The following is a 25,700-nucleotide window of genomic DNA, read 5'->3' as shown; positions in this document are numbered from 1 at the left end:
GCGCTGGAAATACCAAAAAGAGGCACCTTTCTGAATTCTGAATGTTTCCCATGTTCGCGATGTTGCCACTTCTTGTATAGAGGAAACTTTGTTTAATTATCATCATAATTCGTATTTTGAAGCATTGAAATGGTTTGACTTTGTGTTGTTAGTTGACTTTTAACTCTCAAAATTAAGTCAATTAGAGTGTTTGTATTGTATAAAATTTTTTCTCTACTGTTTAATTGACAATCATAATTTATAGGCATTTTTATGCATGAAACTTTTTTGTTTCTAATATTTTATTTAGCTAAGGTCAAAAATTGTCCTTGAAGCGTAACATAGCTGGCCATATAATTACCTAAGTTTGAATAATAATAAAAGTAATCATTAGGGTTTAGTGATAAGATTTCTCATCGTCTTCAAAAAGAAAACAAAACAAAAAATAAAAGATCAGAGATCAACATAAGAAGTCGGCATAATCCCACAAAAATTACACAAGTTACAAGAGTTTTAGTACTGTTTATGCCGATAAATGTTGGCAAAAGAAATATTATAAGTTGGAACGAAGTAAACTCCAAGAAATTAACAATGTAACACATATATAATATGCCAATGCCACGTCACTATCCTTAATTTTTTTTTCCTTAATATGAATGCAGTATGGTCCATACTTGAGATTATTTAATATGCTAATGTAACCTACCCACCCATTTTTCACTAAAGGCAATTACAATGCAATTTGTGGGAGAAACTTAAGGATAAGATTTGACAATAAAATTAAAGATAAGATCTTTTTATGTACATAAATGTCGTGCACTGGGAACGATTGAAAATGACATGAATCTTTGTCTTTAATTTTTTTAATACGAATATATTATTAAACCGTCTAATTTAATAGAATTAATTTTTAATGTACTATAAAATTATGTCGTTTAATAGTATATCTGCACTGACTCTATTAAACAACGTGTTTACATAAAAAATGAAGGCGCTCACATGAGAGAATGAGACTATATATATTTTTTATACTGATAACACAATTACATAACTACGGATATTTATAATCAAATAATTATTGGACTATTAGTTTACATTAAATCTTATTAAATGAGATATTTTACATCAGACAACTATTGTATTACTAATTTATATTAAAATTTAGGGAAATTATCATTTGTATACCCTTAATTTACTCCATTATCAAAAATACTACAACACTTTGAGGGTGTATCAATCGTCCACCCTAAGTTGACAAAATGTATCAGCCGACCACCAAACCGTTAGTTGCCGTTTAAGTATGATGACATCAGAAGGGTAATTTGGTCTTTTCATATGATACAAGTGATAATTTAAGGGTATACAAGTGATAAAAAGAGAATTTAAGGGTATACAAGTGATAATTTTCAAGGGTAAAATCGTCAATTCACTGTACTTCTGTTAACTTTCAAACGGCAACTAACGGTTTGGTGGTCGGCTGATATATTTTGTCAACTAAGGGTGGACGATTGATACACCCTCAAAGTATTGTAGTATTTTTGATAACAGAGTAAATATAGGGTATACGAATGATAATTTCCCTAAAATTTATGAAACACTGTTTAAATTTTTTTACTCTCACTAATATTTAAGAAAAATTGCAAATTATCTTCACTCAATTATTCTTTTATTGAGAGAGAAATTGAGTCCCCGCACTCTAAAACAGCTCACCATTCGGTCGAGTGGCTCATGAACATTTCTATTTTTGAAGCTTGACAAAGGAATAATTCCTACATGTTCCAGGGAAAAAATAAAACAACTTTTAGTTAATGGGTTGAATTGAAATATATCAAAATATCAGATAAACTTTCTTTAAGAATTCCTCACATTTCTAAACTAAAATTTTATAATGCAATATTGCGATTGAAACCGTAAATACAATTTCATCATCATCTTCATCATCTCAAGCCCATTATATTACTATTATTATCATTTTCATTCCGTGAAGCTGTAAAGCATGAACTTTGCTCCAGTTATTTTCTTTCTACATTTTCATATAGGGTTTGTAAAGCATCATCTCATCATAGTTCATATTAATAATAATAATTGTAGACACTACATTTGACCAATAATTTTTGTAAAGGAAATTAAATTTGATTAATTTATTTTTAAAAAGTATTGATGTACTTAAACTTATTGATCATAAATTTATCAAAATCTATCGCCGATATGTTATGATTTTTAGGACCCTACATGATTATATATATTTAAAAGAAAATATATTATTGTTTTACTTTCTCTTAGATGACAAATTCAATGAGCTTCTTGTCATGTAAACAAGGTTTGTGCTTTATTTATTTTTTTGGTGTACTATTTTCTATAGGTTTATCCAATTAAGTTAAGTTGGTGATAAAAATTATGCGAAATCAAGTCTCAATCCAATTCAATTCAATTCCATTAAAAAAAATAATGGCAACTAGATCTGACTAATATTGTAACTCATGACATGACTTTAAATGACAATAAATTTGGGAAATAAAAATAATTAATTGGTAATTATTTCCCTCGATATGTCACCAATCCACAATCTCTCACGCTCTGTACTTCCTCTCTCTTCACAACCATCATCACAACCTCCCTTCAAGCCCAGCTTCCAACCCTAAACCAAAATCCCCATTTTTCTTCCATGTCTTCTTGTCATCACAACCACCACAACATGGATATTAATGGATGTGACGCTAAAATATCCGATACCCACTTGCCCAAAAAGCCGAAACTTTCACCAACTTTGATTTCAGACACTGAACTCGAATCTGAATTCTCTCACCATGTGCAAAACATAGCGAGAATCAATAATGGAAGCTTTGGTTGCTGCCCAAAGAGTGTTATGTCAGCACAGCAGAAGTGGCAACTCGAGTTCCTCAAACAACCTGACGACTTTTACTTCAATCGGCTGAAAGAAGGGATTTTGCAATCAAGACTCGTGATCAAAGACTTGGTCAATGCTGACCATGTTGATGAAATATCAATTGTTGATAATGCCACCACCGCTGCCGCCATTGTGTTGCAGAGTGTTGCTTGGGACTTTATTCAAGGGAAGTTTAACAAAGGTGATGCTGCTGTTATGCTTCATTATGCTTATGGTGCTGTGAAAAAATCTGTGGAAGCTTATGTTACGCGTGCTGGCGGGTATGTTATTGAAGTTGAGTTACCATTTCCTGTTAATTCAGTTAGTGAGATTATTAGTGAGTTTAGGAGAGCTTTAGAGAGAGGGAAAGTCAATGGTAGGAAAGTTAGACTGGCTGTGATTGATCACGTGACATCTATGCCTAGCGTTGTGATTCCTGTTAAAGAATTGGTCAAAATCTGTCGGGAAGAGGGTGTCGATAAAGTTTTTGTTGATGCTGCACATGGGATTGGATGTGTTGATGTTGACATGAAAGAAATTGGGGCTGATTTTTATACTAGTAATTTGCACAAGTGGTTTTTTTGCCCACCTGCGGCAGCGTTTTTGTATTGCAGGAAATCAAGTGAAATTGATGATTTGCATCACCCTGTGGTGTCTCATGAGTATGGGAATGGATTGGCTATAGAGAGTGCTTGGATTGGAACTAGAGATTATAGTGCCCAATTAGTGATTCCTAAAGTTTTGGAGTTTGTTAACAGATTTGAAGGGGGAATTGAAGGAATCAAGAAGAGGAATCATAAAGTTGTTGTTGAGATGGGGGAAATGTTGGCCAAAGCGTGGGGAACTCATCTTGGGTCTCCTCCGGAGATGTGTTCGAGCATGATCATGGTTGGGTTACCTGCTAGTTTGGGTATTTCTAGTGATTCTGTTGCTTTAAAGTTGAGAACCCACTTGAGGAATAGTTTTTCTGTTGAAGTACCTATCTATTATCGGGCACCAGGTGATGGAGTGGTTAACCCGGTTACAGGATATGCTCGAATTTCACATCAAGTTTATAACAAGCCAGATGATTACTACAGGTTCAGAGATGCAATTAACCAACTTGTTAATGATAAGTTCACTTGTGAACTTCTCTCATAGTGACGAGGTATGTTTTAGATTCAGTGATTAGAACATTTCATTAGCTATTTTAGCTTGGATCTATTTTCGAATGCCTGTTGGTTTTTGGTAATTCATGTATCTTGGATAACTGCAATTATGAAGCAGCGACCTGTGATAAAAAATATTACTTTTTTGGTGTTCTCATTATTCCATTTCATCATACTAGTGAGTGTTAAACTATGTAGAGTTTTTTTATTTTTTAAGGACAGCTTGCCTGGTAACCAAATCCCTTTTCACCATGTGAGTTGGGTTCAAATCCCAGATTTCTCCTAACAACCCAAGAGATTTTACTGAGTTAACTAGTTAGCACCCTCATATTATGTAGAGTACTGTTTCTTCTTAATACAGAGAAAGTGTAGGAGGCAGAGGTTTGAGATTTAAACGATTTTATTAATTATTTTGCAGACCTCTTAGCACTCATATAGCTTACTAATTATGTTAAAATGTTGGCAGCAAATTAAGTCATTTCTTCTTAGTTGTAGTTCATCTTTCGAAGTGTTCATAAGTTATTTCTGCTTCCTATATCCTCACTAGTTGTATGCCTTGATTCAGTTAGTTTGGAACCATCTTCCCTCAAATTTATTAGCGGTAATGCATGTGCATTTTGTTAGTCAAATTTATGCTGGGAAAGTGAAGGCCTTGCCATAAAACCTGCACAAGTTGAGACATATACTAACTGCAAGTAGTATCTTTTCTTTGCGGGACATATTTACTCACGGTGAAACCCGAAGACCCTCCCTGCAAAGATTAGGCCATCAAAGACTTAATGAACAATTTAGCAATATTATTGCTTTCATTAAATTAGGAAACAATTATGAGGGTAAATTATCATATCAGGTGTTTGTATTATTGTTCCATGTTAGATTGCTTGTCTCAAATATATTTTCAAACCAAATTTAGAGGATTTTTAGGATAACTGCTCTGTTAAAAAGGAAAAGGTTCTTTTGTCCTTGGCACACTGCAACTTTTAACTCCAATTTAAAGTAGAATTTATAGTTTTTCTTTGAAAAGAGAATTTAACTTTCAATGAACAACAGGTTAGAAACCACATCATGTTCATTAAGAAAATGTCTTAGAGGCTTAAAATTTGAAGACTGATTATTTTCCCACTGTTAATCATGTTCACCAATTTTTTAAATTTTGTTTTATGCCTTGATTCAATAATTAAGAACTATCTTCTTGCAAATTTATTGTCATCAATGCATGCATGTTTTGTTTGTTACAATTATACTTGAATCTCATTGGAAGACTTTTGTTTTTTCCATTGAGTCGTTGACGATCCTCTGGAAAACTGGTCCTCAAGTTCAGATGTAACGCTTTTTTTCTTCTTCAGTTAATACACTAATATTATTCCTTATAAAGAAATGCTTAGAAAAGTGAAGCTGTTATCGTAGATCCCGTCCTATTTGAGACCTGTAAAGTGAGTATCTCTTCGTTTGCTAAATAGATTGTCGTGACCAAACCGAGACACATGGCCTGCAAAGAACAGAACATGATACGCTTTGCGAATAATCATAGAAATATTTTTACCTTCACTGAGACTTGAAGCTTAACATGAGGGTAAATTACGAAGTCAGATTTGCAGTAAATATAATAGAAGTATCATTTCCTGACTTGCTATTTATGATTACCATGTCAAAAAGACTTTTTGTAGGCAAAATTGTGAGTTCTTTCATCAATCATTATTCTGTGTTGGCTCGTATGTCCGAAGTCTAATGTCAAACCATTTTTAGCAAATTTAATAGAAGTTCCTTCAATAAAGAAGATAATGGTTCTTTTATGTCTCTAACAGTATTTTCGTTTCTATCTCTCAATTTCTAGCCGATTACCATCACTGAGAGAATCTTGAAGACACTGAAGTTTTGGAGCCAGCTTTTTTTTCCTTCGTGATATTGTGGAAAACTGAACAAAACTAATGCAGTAATTCTTGCTTTAGTGCTAAAAATATGCATTTTGGTTTGCAGTGATTATGATTGTATGAGTTGGTAATTTTTTGTATGTTTGCATTTCCACCTGTTCAGTCATCTGACATAGAATAGTTAATAAATGGCTTATATTAATCAGCAATAATATGGAAATAAGTTGTTTCGTGGTGTTCTCGGAAAAAAAGGCTTATTTGGTACTGTCTGTATGATTGACTATGTCGGTTGTGATCCAAATTTTTCTGTAGTTATTAATTTATAGTGTCTAATGAGCTGCATTCTTTCCTATATACTCTTATGCTATAGCGTCTCATGAGCTGATTTCTTACCTATATACTCTTATGTTTCTCTGTAGTTGAATGTCGGGCAGTAACAATCTTCCGAGTGCTGACAAATAATGGCTATTTGACTCTCCCTGGAAAGCTTAAATGGCCTCATTGGACATGGTTTAGGTACCATGACCACCCTAGATTGATTAGAGAAACAAATTGCAGAATGTAATTTAATGTGATTTAATGTAATGTATAAGAGAAGAGCACTGGGGCAGTGAGCCAGAGACTGTTTTCTTTTGCTAGTTGGACTGCATGAGAGCTCCTCCATTCTCAGCATCAAATTATGAGTGTTACCGGAGTTTGGATTATAAAGATTAAGATACTAATAACTATTTAGTGTATCCCTACTGCTAAACTGGACGCACGCTAATTATTTTGACCCACAATCTAAAATTTCTTATATTATATTATATATATGTGTGTGTGTGTGTGTGTTTTAAAGGCCATGATAAATAAGAAAGTATCAACAGATAGAAACAAAAAAACTTTATACACAAGAATGGACCACTTTCTCAAATTACTTTTATTTAAAAAGAAAACAAATGATTAGATTGGAATGGAATTGTTTCCAAAATGGTATTTTTAAATTTGGGGAAACAAAGAGTCTAAATTACCACCTAGCTGATGGTCTGAGTGGAAAAATTAGTTTTGAGGGGAAAAATTAAATCAAAAGGAGAAGGTTATATATGTATTTGTTCTTAAATAATAATAATAATAATAATAATAATATTTTTTTTATAAATACAAATTATATTAATGGTTATTTTGTAAGGATGATTTTTATTTTTTTATTTAAAATTTTATAATATTTTTTATAACAGGATAAACGTAGATGGTTGATAATTTCTCCTTTTGAATATGACACTAAAGTTCAAACTCATATACAATTGCAAGTAAAATGACCCTCACTCAATACAGTTAGGCTGATGAAATGAGCTATGGCTCCATCATTTTAATTTTAAAGCAGCATAAAGGAGGGAAATTGCCAATTTTCCAATTTTCCGCTTGACAAAATTTCTAAAGTAAAGGAAACATTTAAAATTTACCATTCTAACATCTTGTCAATAACATAGTTCGAATTTGTTACCAAAAGAATAATTTTACCATTGTAATGTTATCTAGGGTGAGCAAAATACCCGATCCGATCTGAAAATTTTTGGGTTCGGATCGGATCGGGTCGTGAATAAAACCCGATCGGATTAAATCTTTGAAACCCGATCGGGTTGTGATCGGATCAGGTCAAACCCGATCGGGTTGCTTAAACAAAAAAAAACCAACAAAATCTAAATGGCTACACAACAGATATGAACACCATGGCTCACAACCTCACACCAACACTCTCCGTGTTCTTTCTCTTCACTCTCTTCTTTATCTTCTTTATCTTCTTTCTCTTTTTCCTCACAACTCACTCAAACAACTACAAGCAACAACATAACCACAAACGGTTAGCACAGCAGCAGGCTAGAGGCAGCACACCACTTGACCAGATCTGCTGCACTGACGACAGGATCTGCTTGCTGCTGCATCGACGGTTGCTTCACTTCACTTCGATCGGATTTGCTTTTCCGGTAGCCACCGACGAAACCCGTGAAGCCATGAGCCATCGATGAAACCCATTACCGCTTGATCCATCGGCTGCCGCTTGACCCGCGCGAAGTGATCCATGGTTGTTCTTCCAACGAGACCGAGACCGAGACCGAGATTCACGGCACCAAGTCCTCCAAGCTCACAACTTTTTCATTTCTATTTCAGTTTATATTTTTTTTTATGACAGTCATTGGAAAGTGGAAAGTGGAAAGTGGAAATGGACTAAAATGAACTAATTGCATAAAAGTGATATTGTAATTATTAAATAATTATTAAACAACCCCAAAATTAACAAAATAACTCTTTTTTGTCCTTAACCCGAATTGACCCGAAATTAATCCGAATTTTAGATCCGATCCAACCCGAACCGAATACAACCCGATCCGATCTGAAATTCAGGTTGAGTTCGGATGAATTTCTCTCCAACCCGATCAACCCGAAATTCGATCGGGTTGATCCGAACCCGATTTTGCCCACCCCTAATGTAATCTAACATTATGAGGTAGGGTATTTTCTAGTAAGGATTAGATGGAGCAAATGATGTTGAGTCTATGCATCCAACGTAATAATAAATCATTTATAATTAAAAAAATGAAAAAGTAAAAAAAATTACAAATGGGCCTAACCAAGGATGGGCCTTGCTAGTCCAACCACAGACCTATTGGGCCTTAGCAATCACTAGACTACGCGCAGTATTTATTATTAAAAGCTAGGGTTTTGGATTGGACCCGGATGGGGTGATAATAATAACATATATATATACAGCTAGGGTTTTTGGCGTTGGGGTCTCTTCACTCAAAACGAACGAGCTAGGACTAGGTAGCAGCGGAGCCGTCTCTTGAGCAGCAGCTGCACAAACATGGCTGTCGGGTAAAACCCTATACTCACCTCCCAATTTCACCGTCTCTTCATCTTCACATAATGTGGTGATGTGTTCTCTTCGCTTTTGCTGATTTCATTTTGTTTTGGTTTTGTATAGGAAGAACAAGAGGATTTCAAAGGGGAAGAAAGGAGGCAAGAAGAAGGCGTGAGTTTTTTTTTTTTTTCTGTTTATTACATGAAATGAACGAAACCTATTTTGTGTTTTAGTAGATCCGTTGTGTTGCTGTGATAAAGTTTTCGTTTTTGTTGTGCCCTGTTCTGTTTCTGTAATAGTGCTGATCCGTTTGCCAAGAAGGACTGGTATGATATCAAGGCTCCATCTTGTTTCCGCGTCAGAAATGTTGGCAAGACTCTTGTTACCCGGACTCAGGGTACCAAGGTATTTTAGTAGAAATTTTATTTTTGTTTTTTAACTTGCAATTTCATTATTTGATTTGATATGATGGCCTAAGTTAGTTCTTGATAATGAATGACCAATGATGATGCTCCTTTCTCTTTACATCTGTGAATGGGATATGTTGTTTACTCAGATTTATTGGTATTATACTAGAGCGCATGTGTATGTAGGCTCGTAGAGGAGTTGGACTAAAATTTTATTGGATACCTGTTTATGCATCACATGTAGATTAAATGCTTTTATTTGTAAGATTGGAATACACGGGATCACACACATATAGGTTTGGTAATATTGACTTGCTTAGTTAATGTTTGATTTCATATGTGGCCTAAGTTGGTTCTTCATGATGAATGACTAATGGTGATGCTCCTTTCTCCTTTAATCCATTGATGGAATATGTTGTTTACTCAGATATATTGGTATTGTACTATAGTACTGAGTTGATTCAATGGCTTGTGTCTGTAGGCTTGAAGGGGAGTAGAAGTAACACTTTATTGGATATTTGTTTATGCATGACATGGAGAATAAATTATTTTATTTTGGACATACATGCATGGTTGGTGTACGTCAATCTTTCACTGCATTCGGCCAACCAACTAGGCTATCTTTTGTGGAACACTCACACACTCATTTTAATTGCTCGAGTCTTTTTAACAGATTGCATCAGAAGGTCTCAAGCACAGAGTGTTTGAGGTATCACTAGGTGATCTTCTCAATGAAGAAGAGCATGCTTACAGGAAGATCAGACTGAGAGCTGAAGATGTCCAAGGGAAGAATGTTTTGACTAACTTCTGGGTATGCTTTAATGGATGGGAAATGTTTTGTTTGCTTCACAAATTTTCACTCTGCTAGTGACATGCTAACAGTTTTCACCATTTCTTTTGAATTATTTAGGGCATGAATTTCACTACAGACAAGCTGAGGTCTTTGGTTAGGAAGTGGCATACCTTGATTGAAGCTTACGTGGATGTCAAGACCACTGATAACTTCACATTGAGGTTGTTCTGCATTGGATTCACCAAGAGACTTCCAAACCAGGTTAAGAGGACTTGCTACGCACAGACCAGCCAGATTAGACAGGTAATCGATGATATGAGGTGTAACGTTGTTCAGTTTGTACTTGTTTGCTTTCTATCTAAATAATCTGTACTAATATTACAATAGTGTCTTCTCTATTTTATTTAGTATTTGAGTTCGACAATATCTCATATTTTTTCAATGAAAAAAAAATCTTATTTTTATTGACACAATTTTTTTGAATCTTCTGTTTTGACAGATTCGCCGCAAGATGAGGGAGATCATGGTTGCTCAGGCAGCATCTTGTGATCTTAAGAGCTTGGTCGAAAAGTTCATTGCTGAAGTGATTGGAAGAGAGATTGAGAAGGCAACGTCAAGCATATACCCCTTACAAAATGTGTTCATTCGCAAAGTGAAGATCCTGAAAGCTCCCAAGTTTGATCTTGGAAAATTGATGGAGGTTTGGCCTCTCTTTCTCTATCCCTCCTACCCCTTGGTGTCTGCTCCTGATTTAGTTAGTGTGAAAATCTATCGAACTGTGGATGGGGATACTGCTTGGATCATGTATGCATGTCAAGATATATCTTTTGCATTTTCTTGGTGTTTAATTAAGCGCAAATTCTATCATATATTTTCAGCATTGATTGATATTTAGTGATCGTTTGTTGTCTCCGCTTGTCTGTGCATGTGTCTCAAAATACCCTTTACCAATTGTGATGTGATATTTTCTGTAGGTTCACGGTGATTACTCGGAAGATGTTGGTGTGAAGGTGGATAGGCCAGCTGATGAGCCCATGCCTGAAGCACCAACTGAAGTGATTGGAGCTTGAACGTGAATGAAGAAATTTTTCTAGTTTTGTTTTTCACTACTATTCTGATCTGGGCAGTTTTGTTTGTTATGAATTCATCATATATGAATGTTTCAAGTTGTTTGCAGATTTTAAATATTCTAGCTGAGATGGTTACTGTTGTTTCTATGGTAAGAACATGTGCTTTCTTCTTGCTTTATTCTAGTGGACTAGATTCATGACATTATCCAAAATTTCGTCAAATTAAAGATGCATTTCTCACTTCATTTTGGTCGAAATAACTGCGGCTAAAAGTGTCTATCTCATTAATATTTATATGTTATTCAAATTATAAAAATGTTTAAAGTTCACTCTTGTTTATGTTTTTCAAATATATGTTCAATGACTCGAGTAGATTTAGTTTAAATTTTGTTGAAGGCATAATGCAAATGGGTTTATCAATTGAATCCACTAATACCCTTGCAGATATTTGGTTATGGTAGTTTTTTAAAATAATTTAGTAGAAGTAGTAAATTTTTTGTTCACTACGTTGATATGATAAGCAAATTGATGCTTTCACATTGTCCGTAATAAATCACACCCTACTTGTTAATTTGGCCTATCAAAATTGGAAAAATGCCAGAGGTAGTAAAGAATATCTCATCAATTTATTATTAATTCATTTATATTGAGGAGCTCATTATATAATTACTTATTAATTCATTTCACCATTAATTAATAGATGTCACTTCACTTATAAATATAAAGATTTTGATAGTATATTACTCCTAAATTCAACCAAGAAAAACGATGCTCCTATATTTGATTCATTTTTTATTGGTTTTTTAAACATAATTTGATGAGTACTAGTTATTTTCAAACATAATCTAATTTTCTTATATTTTAATTTTACAAACATTTCTAAGCTAAATATGTAAATATGAACAAATGAAAAAATTCATACACAATATTGCATTACTTTCCAAATATTTTTTTTCTTTGGAATATCACTTTCTCAAATTACTTTAATAAAAGAAAACAAATGATTAGATAGGAATTGTCTTCAAAATAGAAATTTTCAGATTTTGTAATTGAAAAAAAAAAATCTTTAGGAAAAGAAACCCACAATTTAATGAAAAAATTTCAAGTATTTTTAGAGAGTGTGGTTCAACAATCATAATAATTTACGCACCCACATGACAAATTATTTAAGGCAAACACTACCTTACAATCAATGTATGGTACATCCCTCACTCATGAACAGTGTATAAGTGAGACTCATTCACTGTTCATGTGAGGGATATACCATATATTAATTGTAAGGTAGTGGGATCCATTATTTAAATGTTTGAGACCACCAAGGATCTTTTGTCTGCTAACATGGGTCCCAACAAAATCCACTTCAATCTGACGTGGCATCAAAGCCCCACCCAAATACACTAAAATTTTGATGACGTGGCACGTACATGATTTAGGGATGGCAAAAATCCCCGAGGCTGTGGGGACAGGTACTCTCGGAGATTTTTCATATTCGGAGAGGGTACAAGCATAACTTCATATCTAATTTTTTATTCGGGAAAAGGACGGGAAAATTTTTGAAATTTTTTTTTACCCAATTTCTTATTCGGGGAGGGGACGAGGATGAGGTGGAATCCTCATCCCCTACCAATTTTCCCATTTTAATTTTTTAAAATTACTAGTAAATAAATTATAAAATTTAAATTATAAAATTATAAAAATTTGTAAAAATAACAAATATCAAAATATTTATATTATTAAACTTTTAGGCCTAATTAACTAATTAAAGTCCTAAATTTTTATTTAGGACATTAAAAAGACCGGATAGATTCTATTAGCTCAAAAATTTTGTTTTAATTTTAATATTCATTAAATATTTTAAACTTAAATCTATTTTTTATTTATTTTTATATGTTATAATTACCCACAGCAAATTAAAATTTTAATATCTAATATAATTTAATCTAATATTTGCTCTTGATTTGCTCCGACTTAATTATTGTACTGTAAAGGGAATAGTCTACATTTATAAAGTGCCCACGCCACCATTAAAAAAATTAATTTTGAATCTAAATTCGATTTTATTTGTAACAATTTTGTATTAGACTATTAATTTATTCATGATAATTTGTAAAAGAAGTTTGCATTCCTTGTATGCTGCGTTACTTACTAATTTAATGTATGTGACTTTGGTAATAGATATTAATGTAAAATATTTTTCGTAATTTACTTTTATTTAAATTTTTTATTTTAATATGATTAACTCAAATCGAAAATAAAAATATATATTAGTTATTCGGAGATAGAAAACTCTCGAAAATCTCCTATTATTATTTGAAGAGGGAATAAAAATTTTCTTAAATAATTTTAACGGAGACAGAGAATGAGACGGGGACATACGCAAAATTTCATGGATGGATGCGGGAAGGGTGGTCCCCCACCCCCAATTGCCATCCCTAACATGATTGGTGGGGAATCTAGTCAATAGCCACATTTATGCGGGGAAATAAGGGGTTTTTAATTAAATACCATTTAATAGTTTCAAAATTATTTAAATACCCCCTCTCTTTTTGGTTTTTATGGATACCCTAACAAATGTGAGCAAAGTCGGAAATACCCTTAATGAATGCATCAAATGCACTTAATGAATGATCTTCATATTTCTTTCCTCATTTCTTTCACCTAAATCTATTTTTGCTGCCGATTCTTTCAAAATCTCTTAGAATCTCTCAAAATCTCTCATAACTTCTTACACAAATACAATTATGTATTCATTTCTTTAACACCCACTCTTTCTTTAAAGGTGCATTGTTTATTAAACAACTCAATAAGATATGTTAATGTTGTTGGGTTTTAAATTTTTTAATTTTTAGGAAAATTTAGAAATTTTCCTCACATTACAATGTTTTATTTTCACCATTTTTTCTTATACGTAGAAATATATGCAATGTAGATTATTTAACTATTTTTTTCAGCAATATAACTTATTTATGGCGAAAATATTTCAAGTCGTGCATTCTTTTGATACCGTGTACGTCATATAGTTAGTCATGTAGGTCGTGTAAGTGATATAGTCGTGTAAGTCGTGTAGGTCATGTAAGAAATATAGTCGTGTAAGTAATATAGTCGTGTAGGTCATGTAGGTCGTGTAGTTACTTGTATATGAAATTTAATATTATTGTTTTTATTGTATCATCAGATATGGTTTTGGTACGTGTGTCTATTCTCTTCAATGGTGAATGGATTGAGCAAAATGACGAGTATAAGTTCAAAGGTTCAAAAGCTAAAGGGATAATGATACCACGATCGACAACATATGCCGCATTGGTGGAGAAGATAGTTGAAGTTATTGATATAGATACTTCGGAATTCGAAATCACAATGAAGTTCAAACTTAAGACATCTGATCCTATGCCACCAGTTACAATTCAACCAATGATGATGTGGAATTTTTTTAGATCCCAATTTAATTTCACTTCTTTTTTTAATAATTTTCATTGACATTTTCTGCATAGCAGCAAATATAAATTCTTAGCACAAATTAAGTCTTTAAAGAACTAAATTAATCTAATGATTAATGAAAAAATTCGTGTAATTTTAAAGTTGCAATTAAACATATTACAGCCATTTAAAAAGTTTTTTTCTTTTTTTCTTTTTTTCTTATCTTCAAAGTGCTTTCTTCCTCTGGCCAAGCATACAAGCATACATGAGGAATGCATGCATATAATTAATCCATGAAATCAATTAAGAAAAAAAAATATCAGCTATAGGAAATTAATGTAATGTTATACACATAAGAACACCATTCGCAGTGATACAAAATTTTCACTCATAACTAGACATATCATGACTTACCATGACTTATAATTGGAAATTAAGAATCTCTCTAATTAATAACATTTCACAAGGTAAAGGTATATGCACAATTCCAATTTATTGTGAGCCTAATTAAACTAAATGTAATGTGCAGATTCTATTGACAAGAAACAAAATGTGGAATTGAAGGTCGTGTAATTGTGTAATACAAGAAAATCGTATAATTGTATAATACATGAAGGTCGTATAAACGTGCAATACATGAAGGTCGTGTAATCGTGCAATACATGAAGGTTGTGTAATCGTGCAATACATAAAGGTCATGTAAAACACAACCTTGAATCTTACATAACCTTACACAACCAAATCTTGTGTTACATAACAAATTTATAATCAGCACAATCCATTAATTTTTCACAATTTGCATGCAGCAAAACAACTAGAAATTTATTTTCGAATATGTTATGAGAGACCCACAACTAATTAATCTATTTTTTCAATATAAAACCCTAACTTTTTGTTTTTTTCCCTTGAATATTAACAAGAAAACTAATTACATGGAATTACTTGTCTCAACTAGTTACATTCTGACAATTTTGCAGTAAATGATCAACTCTCTTCGGCGATTATGTAGTGACGAACTATGCTTCACTTTCTCAATTGTGGCAGCTTCCCCTTCTCAGGCTTAGTTTGCTCGTGTTGAAGTTTGATTTACCATGTATGGAGAATGAATGTTTGTTTTGGTAGAGGTGATGCCGGTGAGGGAATTGCAGTGTTTGTTTGTTTGAGTTTGATAATGGAGGGAATTGCAGCAGATGAGTGTTTGTTTGCTTCAGTAGAGAAGGGAGAGGTGTTGTCCGTTGAGTTGAAATGTTTTAAAATGAGGATAGCTTAATAATTTTTTATCAATTTTTAAAGGATATCGATGGAAATTTTGGCAAAAACAGATTTTAAGATTTTAGGGTATTAAGATAATTTTTGAAGTACGGAGGTATACCGGGCGCAATTGGCACGGGAAATAACTCTCTGTTCTCTGTCTGTTTCTTTCTTGTTGTAGCGGTTTCGTGTGAATGCTGAGAGCCCAACTAGTACTACAAAATTTTGAAGTTTTGAGGCATCTTTACTTCACTTTTATCAAAATGTAATTACCCACTTCGTTAATTTCTAGGGTTTCATGTTAATTTTGACTCAGGGTTTCTATCTGCTTTTCACCTTTTTAGCGAATAAAGGTTTGAACTTTATTTGATTAGTTGTGTGTTTTGGGCATGTTTTGTGAAAATTCTTCTGGGTTTGCAGGTCTATTTATTTTCTCTCTGTTTTGCTGCTGGGAAGATTTAAAGCTTGGAATGGAAAGGAGAAGTCCTTTTTTTTTTCCTTTAATAAGTGTTGAAATAGGAATATTGGCTGAACGTTAGGCTGTGTAATGCGTGCATTTAAGTAATGGCAATTTCTTTAATTTTTTTATGCGTTACGGGTAGCCTAATAATCAGTTTCATTAGGCTTAAGGGGTTGTTTTCTTGGGACATATGTATCGAGATTAGCAAATTTGATATTTGTCTAAAGCTGTAATTTTCACTTAATTTAAGCAAAAAGTGTGATTTTGTTTATCTTCAGTTCTGTTGTAAGCAAGGAAAAGTGTTTCAATTCATGTTTTCTTTTCTTTTACTTGCCTTTTTCGGTCCTTTGGTAGATTCTATGAAATTTTTATTAACTGCAATGGTTTGGAAATCATTAGCTTTGTTCTTTTGCTTTTCGGTTGGTTTAGTACTACAGTTTCTTATATTCAGTTTGACTTTCCCAGGTCATGGCGGGGAACAAGATTATAGCAATTTGTCAGTTGGGTGGTGAATTTGAGACTGGCGAGGATGGTTCATTGTTAAATAAGGGTGGTGACGCCGGACGCGCATGCCATTGATGTTGATGACCAAATGAAGTTCAATGATTTTAAAACAGAAGTGGCTGAGATGTTTAACTGTAGTTTTAATACGGTTTCGCTCAAGTACTTCCTCCCAGGTAACAAGAAAACTCTAATAACAATCTCCAATGATAAGGACCTGCAGAGGATGATTAAATTTAACTGGGATTCTGTCACTACCGATGTTTTTGTTATATTGGAAGAAATTGTCGAGCGTGATGTCTCAAACATGCCTGCCAGTAGGTAGTTTTCTCTATGTCTGGGCTGACATTTTGAATCATATTTGGATCAGTCACTTTAAGCTTGGTAATCCTTGATTTTACAGATCGAGCAGAACAACTCAGTCAGAAGCAGTGCCTCTGGTTAATGTTGTTGAAGACATGGTCGATGGTAACATCATCCCACTTGGTGCGGCTATTGATGTCGAAGTCGATTCCAACCGTATTGATGTGAACATTGATGATACAAAGATCAATCTCCCAGCTGAAATATCGCCCATTCTTCCTATTGTTGGTTCCAATGATGAGGAACATGTTAAAGCTACATCTGGGCTGGGTGCAAATACTACCTCTTCCGCTAGCTGTTCAATATTTGGTTCGTCAACTTCTATGGCAAAACCATTTGGTTCAGTGCCTTCATTGGGATTAATTTTTTCTACTTCATCATCAGAAGCCAATTCAATTAGCTCAAGCAGTGGTACTATGAGCAATGTGTCAGGTGCCTGTTTGCAAAGCCCTAATACTTCAGTATTTGGTTCCACATTTAACATTACACCTGCCGGTTCAGCTTTTGATCAGCAAGCCATGTCACCTCCATCTAGCTTTGTGTTCGGTTCAACCCCTTCGGCAGGAGCCAATTCGTTCCAATTGGGAAGCCAACAGAATCTGGCGACTACCTCCTCATTGGCCACTGGCGTTAATGACTTCCCGTTGGGCACTGGTGGTTATGACAAAGCCCCAACAGAGAATGAAAGTCTGTAAACAATGGAAGAAGTAATTCATCAAATCTCATTTCAATTGGTAATTTGGTTTCCATGAGGAGGCGGTTATTTGCAATTGCTGGAAAAATGATTTAATAGAGAAGATTGACAGCATGATTGGTCAGAGCGGTGATTGTTTGTTGCTGGCAAAAATAGTCAGTCGTGTCAGGCTCTGTTAATATGCCTGAGAAAAATAGTGGGAAGATATTTTTCTTATCCATAGAAGTTGCAATCTTTACATTATATACTAGTCTGACTAGGCTATATAAGGAAGCTATAGGAAACTAGGAAAAATAAGCTATACAAGGAAAGGAAATAAATATATGCTATACAAGGAAAAAATAAATACATGTGCACAAAATTAGGCTATAATCTCTGACTTTCAACACTCCCCGTCAAGCTGGCTCGAAGATATCTATCATTCCCAGCTTGGAATTCAGTGATTGAAAAACTTGTTTTGATAATCCCTTGGTGAGAATATCAGCTACTTGCTTTTGAGTAGTAACATATGGAATGCATATTAGGCTTCTCTCCAGCTTCTCTTTTATAAAGTGCCTATCAATCTCGATATGTTTTGTCCTATCATGTTGGACTGGATTATGAGCAATGCTAATGGCAGCTTTATTATCACAATACAGTCTCATTGATTCAGCTTTCCACACCTTCAACTCCATTAGAAACATTCTCAGCCACATAAGCTCGCAAATTCCTAATGCCATTGCTCTAAACTCAGCTTCAGCACTTGATCTTGCAACCACTGGTTGTTTCTTGCTTCTCCAAGTAACTAGATTTCCCCCAACAAATGTACAATAACCTGATGTTGACTTTCTATCAACCAATGATCCAGCCCAATCTGCATCTGTATATGCCTCAACCCTTAGGTGATTATTCTTAGAGAATAAAATGCCTTTTCCTGGAGATGTCTTCAAATATTTCAGTATCCTAAACATAGCTTCCATGTGCTCTACATTAGGAGAATGCATAAATTGACTCACAACGCCTACTGCAAATGTAATGTCTGGACGAGTATGACATAAATAGATTAGTTTTCCAACTAATCTTTGGTACTGTTCCTTATTAACCAAACTGCTTTTAGTAGTTGCCCTAAGTCTATGGTTGGATTCTATAGGAACATCGCTAGGTTTGCATCCCAACATCCCAGTTTCTTCCAAGAGATCCAAAATGTATTTCCTTTGTGACAAAAATATCCCTTTCCGAGACCTAGCCACTTCAATTCCGAGGAAGTATTTCAGAGAACCTAGGTCTTTAGTTTCAAACTCTTTGGTTAACAACATCTTGAGTCTCTCAATTTCATCTCTGTCATTTCCAGTCAAGATGATATCATCCACATACACAATAAGGACAGCGAGTTTATCTTCTTTACCATGCTTAAGAAACATAGTATGATCACTATGGCTTTGTCGATATCCACATTTGAGAATAAATCTTGTAAATCTGTCAAACCAGGCTCTTGGTGATTGCTTGAGCCCGTATAAGGACTTTTCCAGCTTGCAAACTTTTCCTGTTTCAAACATATTCTCAAACCCTAGTGGTGGATCCATATACACCTCCTCTTCTAAATCTCCATGGAGAAATGCATTCTTCACATCTAGCTGTTGTAATGGCCATTCTAAATTTGCAGCAAGTGACAATAGGACCCGAATAGAGTTCATTTTTGCAACGGGGGCAAATGTCTCTTGGTAATCAATTCCATATGTTTGAGTATATCCCTTAGCCACCAGCCTAGCCTTGAATCTCTCAATTGATCCATCAGCCTTATGCTTAACCGTAAATACCCATTTACAACCTACAGTTTTCTTTCCAGAAGGCAAGTCTGCAAGACCCCAAGTTCTATTTTTATATAATGCTCTCAGTTCTTCATGAATCGCTTCTCTCCACTTTGGATTTGCAAGAGCATCCTGTACTGTTCTAGGAATAGTTACAGATGACAGATTAGTAGCAAAAGCTTTAAATGATGGTGACAATCTATGATAAGAGACAAATTTAGAAATAGGATGTTTAGTACAAGTTCTAACACCTTTTCTATGAGCAATAGGCAAATCTAAATCTAAATCGAGTGATGGAATAGAGTTTAAATGTAATTTAGACTCAGATTGAACAGTACCTGTGTCTTCCAATAACTCTATGTTCGGTTCAGAATTTTGGCAGTCAGGAGATGTACAAATTGTTTTATTTCGTCGAGAATATACCTTTAGCTTTTGAGTATCCTCTTGATTTTGTGCGGTGGATGGTTGAATTTGTGAAAACACTTGCTGGTCATCACTTGGGTCAGGCTGTTTCTGTGGGGAAAAACAGTGTTGTTCTTTTTGCTGATTGTTATTGGAAGGTGGTAGATTTTGTGGAGAGCAATCTATCAAAGGTGAAGTTGAATTTGTGATATCCTCCCCCTGAAGAGAGGTTTTGGAGAAATAAGGGTTAATTTCAAAAAAAGTCACATCCATGGTTACAAAATATCTCCTAGTTGGAGGATGAAAACACTTGTACCCTTTTTGTGTAGGAGAATAACCCACAAACACACACTTAAGAGACCTAGGATCAAGCTTACTTTTGTTATGATTCTTATCATGAACAAAAGCAACACACCCAAAAACCTTAGGAGGAAGAGAACTAAAGGACCGAGACATGGGATAAAGTTGCTGAAGAAGTTCGATTGGAGTTTTAAGCTTCAAAGTACTAGTAGGCAATCTATTTATGAGATAACATGCAGTTAAAACTGCTTCACCCCACAAATAATTTGGTACCCCCATAGTAAACATCAAAGATCGAGCAACTTCAAGTAAATGTCTGTTTTTCCTTTCAGCAACTCCATTTTGTTGAGGAGTATCAACACAAGAGGATTGATGAATAATTCCATTCTCAGTCAAATAATTTCCCAACATAGAAGAAAAAAATTCTTTGCCATTGTCAGTTCGAAACACTTGAATTTTTGCTTGAAATTGGGTTTGAACCACTTTATGGAAGATTTGAAAAGTTTTAGAAACTTCAGATTTTTCTTTTAATAAATACACCCAACAAACTCGAGTGTGATCATCAATAAAAGTGACAAACCACTTAGCTCCAAAATTATTGGGAAAACGGAGAGGACCCCATACATCACTATGGATAAGAGAGAAGGGTTGTGAAACTTTGTAAGTTTGGGCAGGAAAATGAGTACGATGATGCTTGGACAGTTCACACACTTCACATTTAAAATTAATGTCACTTTTATTCTTAAACAAGGTTGGGAATAACAACTTCAAATATGAAAAATTTGGATGTCCTAATCTAAGATGCATCAAACTAATTTCATTCTCACTAGGCTCTTGAGAAACAATTTTGTCAACTAAGGATAGATTACTCAAAGCTTCAGGCTCCTCTTCGAAATAATAAAGTCCATCCACCTCCTTAGCACTGCCAATCTTCTTCCCCGTACACAGGTCCTGAAATTCACAATTGGAAGGAGAAAAATTAGCCATACAGTTAAGGTCTTTTGTAAGTTTACTGACAGACAAAAGATTACAAGACAGATTAGGGACGTGCAACACTGATTTTAAGATCATTGTTTTAGAAACTGAAATTGAACCTTTTCCTGCAACTGAAGAAAGAGACCCATCAGTAATTTTCACCTTTTGTTTACCAGAAAGTGGTTTGTAAGTAGAGAATAAGTTGGACAAACCAGTCATATGATCGGTTGCTCCTGAATCAATGATCCAAGGGCAAGAAGTATTTGAAGAGATGCTGAAAGCATTTAGAAAATTACCTATTTGGGCTAGATTAGCAGAAGGTGTTTGACTCATGAACCTGACAAGTTGCTCAAGCTGTTCCTTAGTGAACAGATTTGATCCTTGACTCCCTGAGTTTGCATTGGCATTATCAGCTGCAACTTGAAAGCCCTTTGAATTTTGTCCAGAAGATTTGGTACCCTTCCCTGAGTTTTGTGGCCTTCCATGAAGCTTCCAACAAAATTCTTTGGTATGTCTCGGCTTATGGCAATGATCACACCAAAGTTTATCTTTGTCATCTTTCTTCTTGCTCATATTCTTTTGTTCACTTACCAAAGCTGAATCAGTAGCACAAGTAATCAAGGCAGAATTATCAGTATTAGTGCTATTCATCATTACCCTTTTTCTACTTTCTTCCCTTCTCACATATGCATAGACTTCCCTAATTGCGGGAAGAGGTTCTTTGCTTAGTACTCGTCCCCTAACTTCATCCAAATTTGGATTCAAACCGGCCAAAAATTCAAACACCCTCTCCTTCTCCTGTAACTGCTTAAATCTTTTACTGTCATCTCTACACTTCCATTCTCCATTATAATACAAATCCAATTCTTGCCATAAGCTATTCATGATATTGTAATATGCAGTCACAGTGTCACTTCCTTGTTTGGTTTCATGAATACGACACTTAAGTTCGTACAACTGTGCAGTATTTCCAAGATCAGAATATGTCTCTGTGACTGCATCCCATAAATCTCGTGCTGATGGTAAGAAAAGAAACACCTAACTAATGTGAGGATCCATTGAATTAATAAGCCATGACATTACCATAGAGTTCTGTTCATCCCAGATTTTATACGAAGGGTCATTAGCCTCTGGTATGTCTATTGACCCATCAAGATAGCCCATTTTACCTTTTCCCTTCACATACAACTTCACAGACTGTGACCACTGCAGAAAATTTTGGCCATTCAATTTGTGAGTTGTAATCTGTAATGACGGATTATCAACAGAATTATTGGCTTGAACATGTTTAACGTTGATGCCAGAGCTGGATTCGCTCACATCTGACATTTTAAATCAAAATTTTTAAAGTCACAGTACAAGATAAAACCCTAAAGGTATTGGCGGCTGAAAATTTGTTGAAAAACAAAAAACTGCCCAGAAACTCTAACTTGGGCTCTGATACCATGAGAAAAATAGTGGGAAGATATTTTTCTTATCCATACAAGTTGCAATCTTTACATTATATACTAGTCTGACTAGGCTATATAAGGAAGCTATAGGAAACTAGGAAAAATAAGCTATACAAGGAAAGGAAATAAATATATGCTATACAAAGAAAAAATAAATACATGTGCACAAAATTAGGCTATAATCTCTGACTTTCAACAATGCCAATGTCTAATCTGTTCTCTCCTTTCTTCTGGTGGGTGAGTTTTTTAGTTACCCTGCCTGAGTTGTCACAATTTTGTATTAATCTTCATTACTTCATAGGAAATCCAAGAACGTATGTGGTGTATTTTAGTTTATGATAGGGTTTTAGGTTGGGCGGTTGTATCGTAGATCCTGTCTCGCTGTACTTGTGTGATATGTAACATGAAAGCAATGTAATGAATCTTATGGTCAGTCTTCCTTTTGATTTTTAATTTGCATTTGTTGTTGTTAAGACTTCTCCCCCCCCCCCCCCCCCCCCCAAAAAATCTCATACTTATTGAGGCCTTCACCAACAAAATGTCTATGGTGGAAAGATGTTACTTATCTGCATTTTGAAATTGCCTTTAGTAAGGAGTTGATTTAATGGCTTGTCCACGTATGTAGAGGAGTAGAATTAAAATTTTATTGGATATTTGTTGGCTTATGTATGTAGTTTAAATTCTTTTACCTTTTGACATATGTACTTGTTTTATACATGCAGCGGTGGTGTTCTTTAGTGTGAAGCATGAGGCCAACCAACTAGATTATACTTCATGGAAACCATAGATATATATTTATTCATACATTTTAATTGCTCAAGTCTTTTTAACAGATTGCATGAGAAAGACTCAAACACAGATATCACTAGGTGACATTGGCAATGAAGAGCATGCCTACAGGAAAATCAGATTGAGAGCTGAAGATGTCCAAGAGAGGAATGTTTTGACTCCGTCGAAGGGAAGAATATTTTGACTAACTTCTGGATATGGTTTAATGGATGGGAAATGTTTTGTTTGCTTTCACAAATTTTCACTCTGCTCGTGGCATGTTAGCAATTTTCACCGTTTCTTTTGAATTATTTGGGGCATGGATTTCACTACAGACAAGCTGAGGTCTTTGGTTGGGAAGTGGCATACCTTGATTGAAGCTTATGTGGATGTCCAGACCACTGATAACTTCCCATTGAGGTTGTTCTGCATTGGATTCACCAAGAGACTTCCAAACCAGGTTAGGAGGGCTTACCATGCACAGACAGCCAGATTAGACAGGTAATTGATATGAAGTATAATGTTATTCAATTCAATTAGTACTTATATATTTTCTATTTAGTGGCTACAACTAATTTTACAAGTATAAATTAATATCTTTTCAACCATATCTAACTTTTTATTGATACAATGTTTACGGAGTCCTTTTTTTTTTTTTTAAGATTCATTGCAAGAGGAGGGAGATCATGGTTTCTCGGGCAGTGTCCTGTGATCTTATGGGTTCAGCTTAAAAGTTCATTGCTTAAATGATTGGAAGGAAGAGAGATCGAGAAGGCAACCTTAAGCAAATAAGCCCTCACAAAATCTGTTTATTTGCAAAGTGAAGATCCTGAAACATCCCAAGTTTGATCTTGGAAACTAGAAAGTTGATGGAGGTTTGTCCTTTTTCTCTCTCTCTGTCTCTCTATATCTCTACGCTCCCTTGGTATCTGCTTCTGATTTAGTTGGTGTGAAAATCCATTGAAATGTAGATGGAGAGATACTGCTTGGATCATGCATGTATGTTCAAATATAACTTGTTTGCATTTTCTCAATATCTAATTAACACAAAATTCTTGACTATTTTACTTTTTCCCGGGGCCTCTAAGAACAGAACTCCTAGGTTGGCTGCACTAGTCCTTGCATCAGCTTCTCAAGAGCCTTAAAGGACTTCTTTCGTTATTCAGAAGTGGCATTTTATTTCATTTTACGTGACAAGTTCATATCATTTATTTTCACCATTGATTGATATATTTCATGTTCGTTATTTGTCTACACTAGAATGTCTGTGTGTCAACTACCTTTTACCGACTGTTATGTTGTTTTCTTTCTGTAGGTTCATAGGGGGATTATTCTGCGGATGTTGGTGTGAAGATGGAGAGGCCAGCTGCTGAGCCCATGCCTGAAGCACCAACTGAAGTGATTGGAGCTCGAACTTGAATGAAGAAATTTTCCATTTTTGTTTGGGATTTTTATCGTATCATTTCTTCAAGAATTGTAAAATATCAAATGAATGGAAGAAGTATTATTCTCTACCATCTTACTACTATAACTTTGCTAAATCTTTTATTTTACTACTTTTTTTTTTATTAAAACCATTAGTTGATTAGTTAGTCTTTTTTTTAAAGAATAAATTATTAGACTGTGTGTTTCTTTAACAAAAATATTCGGTGTTATTCTTGTTAATTTATTAGGTTATTCATAAATTGATGGTTAAAACTATTATTTAACAATTTAGGAGCATAACAATAATTTCATGTCTAGTATTTGATATTTTTATTTGTGTATTTTTCCACAAAGAATAAAATTAATCTTTTATTAGTCAACTAATTGGTCAACTAATAATCCTAATAGAAAAATAATAAAATGAAAGGTTTTGTAAAGTTATAACAGTAAAATGATAGATAATAATATTTTTTTGCAGTCATTTGATTTTTTTACAATTGTTGAAATAATGAAGTGATAATAACTTTTATTTTTTAAAAAAAAATTGGGGTTTCCAGCTACTATTCTGAACTGGGCTGTTTTGTGTGATTTGAACTGAACATGTGTGTTGTATCAAGTTGTTTGCATGGATATTTTATTCTAGCTGAGTTGAAATGGTTACAGTGGTTTCTAAGGTATGAACATGAGTGCTTTTTGCCTTAATCATCTAGCGGACTGGATTCAATCCAAATTATGAATGTCTCGAGTTCACTTCTGTTTATCGAATATTCACAACACCCGGGGCTATTAACACGCCCATGCCCTCAACAACCTTGAGGGTATAGATTCGAGTTTCAATGTAGATCCTGCATTAGGACTTGACTCTTATGTATAATGAGGGTTAGTAGACTCTTCCGTAGTAGGGTTGAATTG

The 25,700-nt window shown here is 34.4% G+C and overlaps 3 protein-coding genes across 4 annotated transcripts; all 3 read left to right on the top strand.

Annotated features, from left to right (window-relative positions):
- The first annotated feature begins 2,502 nt into the window (after positions 1-2,502).
- On the top strand, positions 2,503-6,610 carry LOC18039795 (probable L-cysteine desulfhydrase, chloroplastic). The gene is made up of 2 exons (XM_006428259.2): positions 2,503-4,013; positions 6,305-6,610. Exon 1 carries the CDS (start codon positions 2,645-2,647, stop codon positions 4,004-4,006), a length of 1,362 nt encoding a protein of 453 aa, XP_006428322.1. The 5' UTR covers positions 2,503-2,644; the 3' UTR covers positions 4,007-4,013; positions 6,305-6,610.
- Positions 6,611-8,633: 2,023 nt separating this feature from the next.
- On the top strand, positions 8,634-11,239 carry LOC18039360 (40S ribosomal protein S3a). The gene is made up of 7 exons (XM_006428258.2): positions 8,634-8,738; positions 8,848-8,895; positions 9,024-9,129; positions 9,805-9,942; positions 10,042-10,227; positions 10,424-10,624; positions 10,899-11,239. The coding sequence occupies exons 1-7, from the start codon at positions 8,728-8,730 to the stop codon at positions 10,992-10,994; spliced, it is 786 nt and encodes a 261-aa protein (XP_006428321.1). The 5' UTR covers positions 8,634-8,727; the 3' UTR covers positions 10,995-11,239.
- A 4,539-nt stretch (positions 11,240-15,778) lies between these two features.
- On the top strand, positions 15,779-24,769 carry LOC112097253. Of its 2 annotated transcripts, XR_002904914.1 has the most exons (6): positions 15,779-15,927; positions 16,588-16,944; positions 17,027-17,693; positions 23,429-23,864; positions 24,026-24,238; positions 24,679-24,769. XR_002904914.1 is itself a non-coding variant. In XM_024182242.1 (3 exons), exons 2-3 carry the CDS (start codon positions 16,715-16,717, stop codon positions 17,679-17,681), a joined length of 885 nt encoding a protein of 294 aa, XP_024038010.1. In that variant the 5' UTR covers positions 15,779-15,927; positions 16,588-16,714; the 3' UTR covers positions 17,682-18,200. The 2 variants fall into 2 exon arrangements, 1 of the variants encoding a protein (XP_024038010.1); XM_024182242.1 differs by lacking the exons at positions 23,429-23,864; positions 24,026-24,238; positions 24,679-24,769 and having other exon boundaries at positions 17,027-18,200.
- Positions 24,770-25,700: the final 931 nt, after the last annotated feature.

The sequence above is a fragment of the Citrus clementina genome, unplaced genomic scaffold (genome assembly GCF_000493195.1).
Source record: "Citrus clementina cultivar Clemenules unplaced genomic scaffold, Citrus_clementina_v1.0 scaffold_6, whole genome shotgun sequence".
In the NCBI taxonomy this organism is placed as follows: domain Eukaryota; kingdom Viridiplantae; phylum Streptophyta; class Magnoliopsida; order Sapindales; family Rutaceae; genus Citrus; species Citrus x clementina.
This window is presented reverse-complemented; position numbering and strand designations above follow the sequence as displayed.

What these genes read in the sequence shown, in the direction of transcription:
- LOC18039360 (XM_006428258.2), top strand. An exon ending in CCCGGACTCAGGGTACCAAG is followed by an intron (nt 9,130 to 9,804) that starts GTATTTTAGTAG and finishes TCTTTTTAACAG; the next exon opens with ATTGCATCAGAAGGTCTCAA. An exon ending in AGACCAGCCAGATTAGACAG is followed by an intron (nt 10,228 to 10,423) that starts GTAATCGATGAT and finishes CTGTTTTGACAG; the next exon opens with ATTCGCCGCAAGATGAGGGA.
- LOC112097253 (XM_024182242.1), top strand. Translation starts at nt 16,715, where the DNA reads ATGAAGTTCAATGATTTTAAAACAGAAGTGGCTGAGATGTTTAACTGT. An exon ending in TCAAACATGCCTGCCAGTAG is followed by an intron (nt 16,945 to 17,026) that starts GTAGTTTTCTCT and finishes TTGATTTTACAG; the next exon opens with ATCGAGCAGAACAACTCAGT.
- LOC18039795 (XM_006428259.2), top strand. Translation starts at nt 2,645, where the DNA reads ATGTCTTCTTGTCATCACAACCACCACAACATGGATATTAATGGATGT.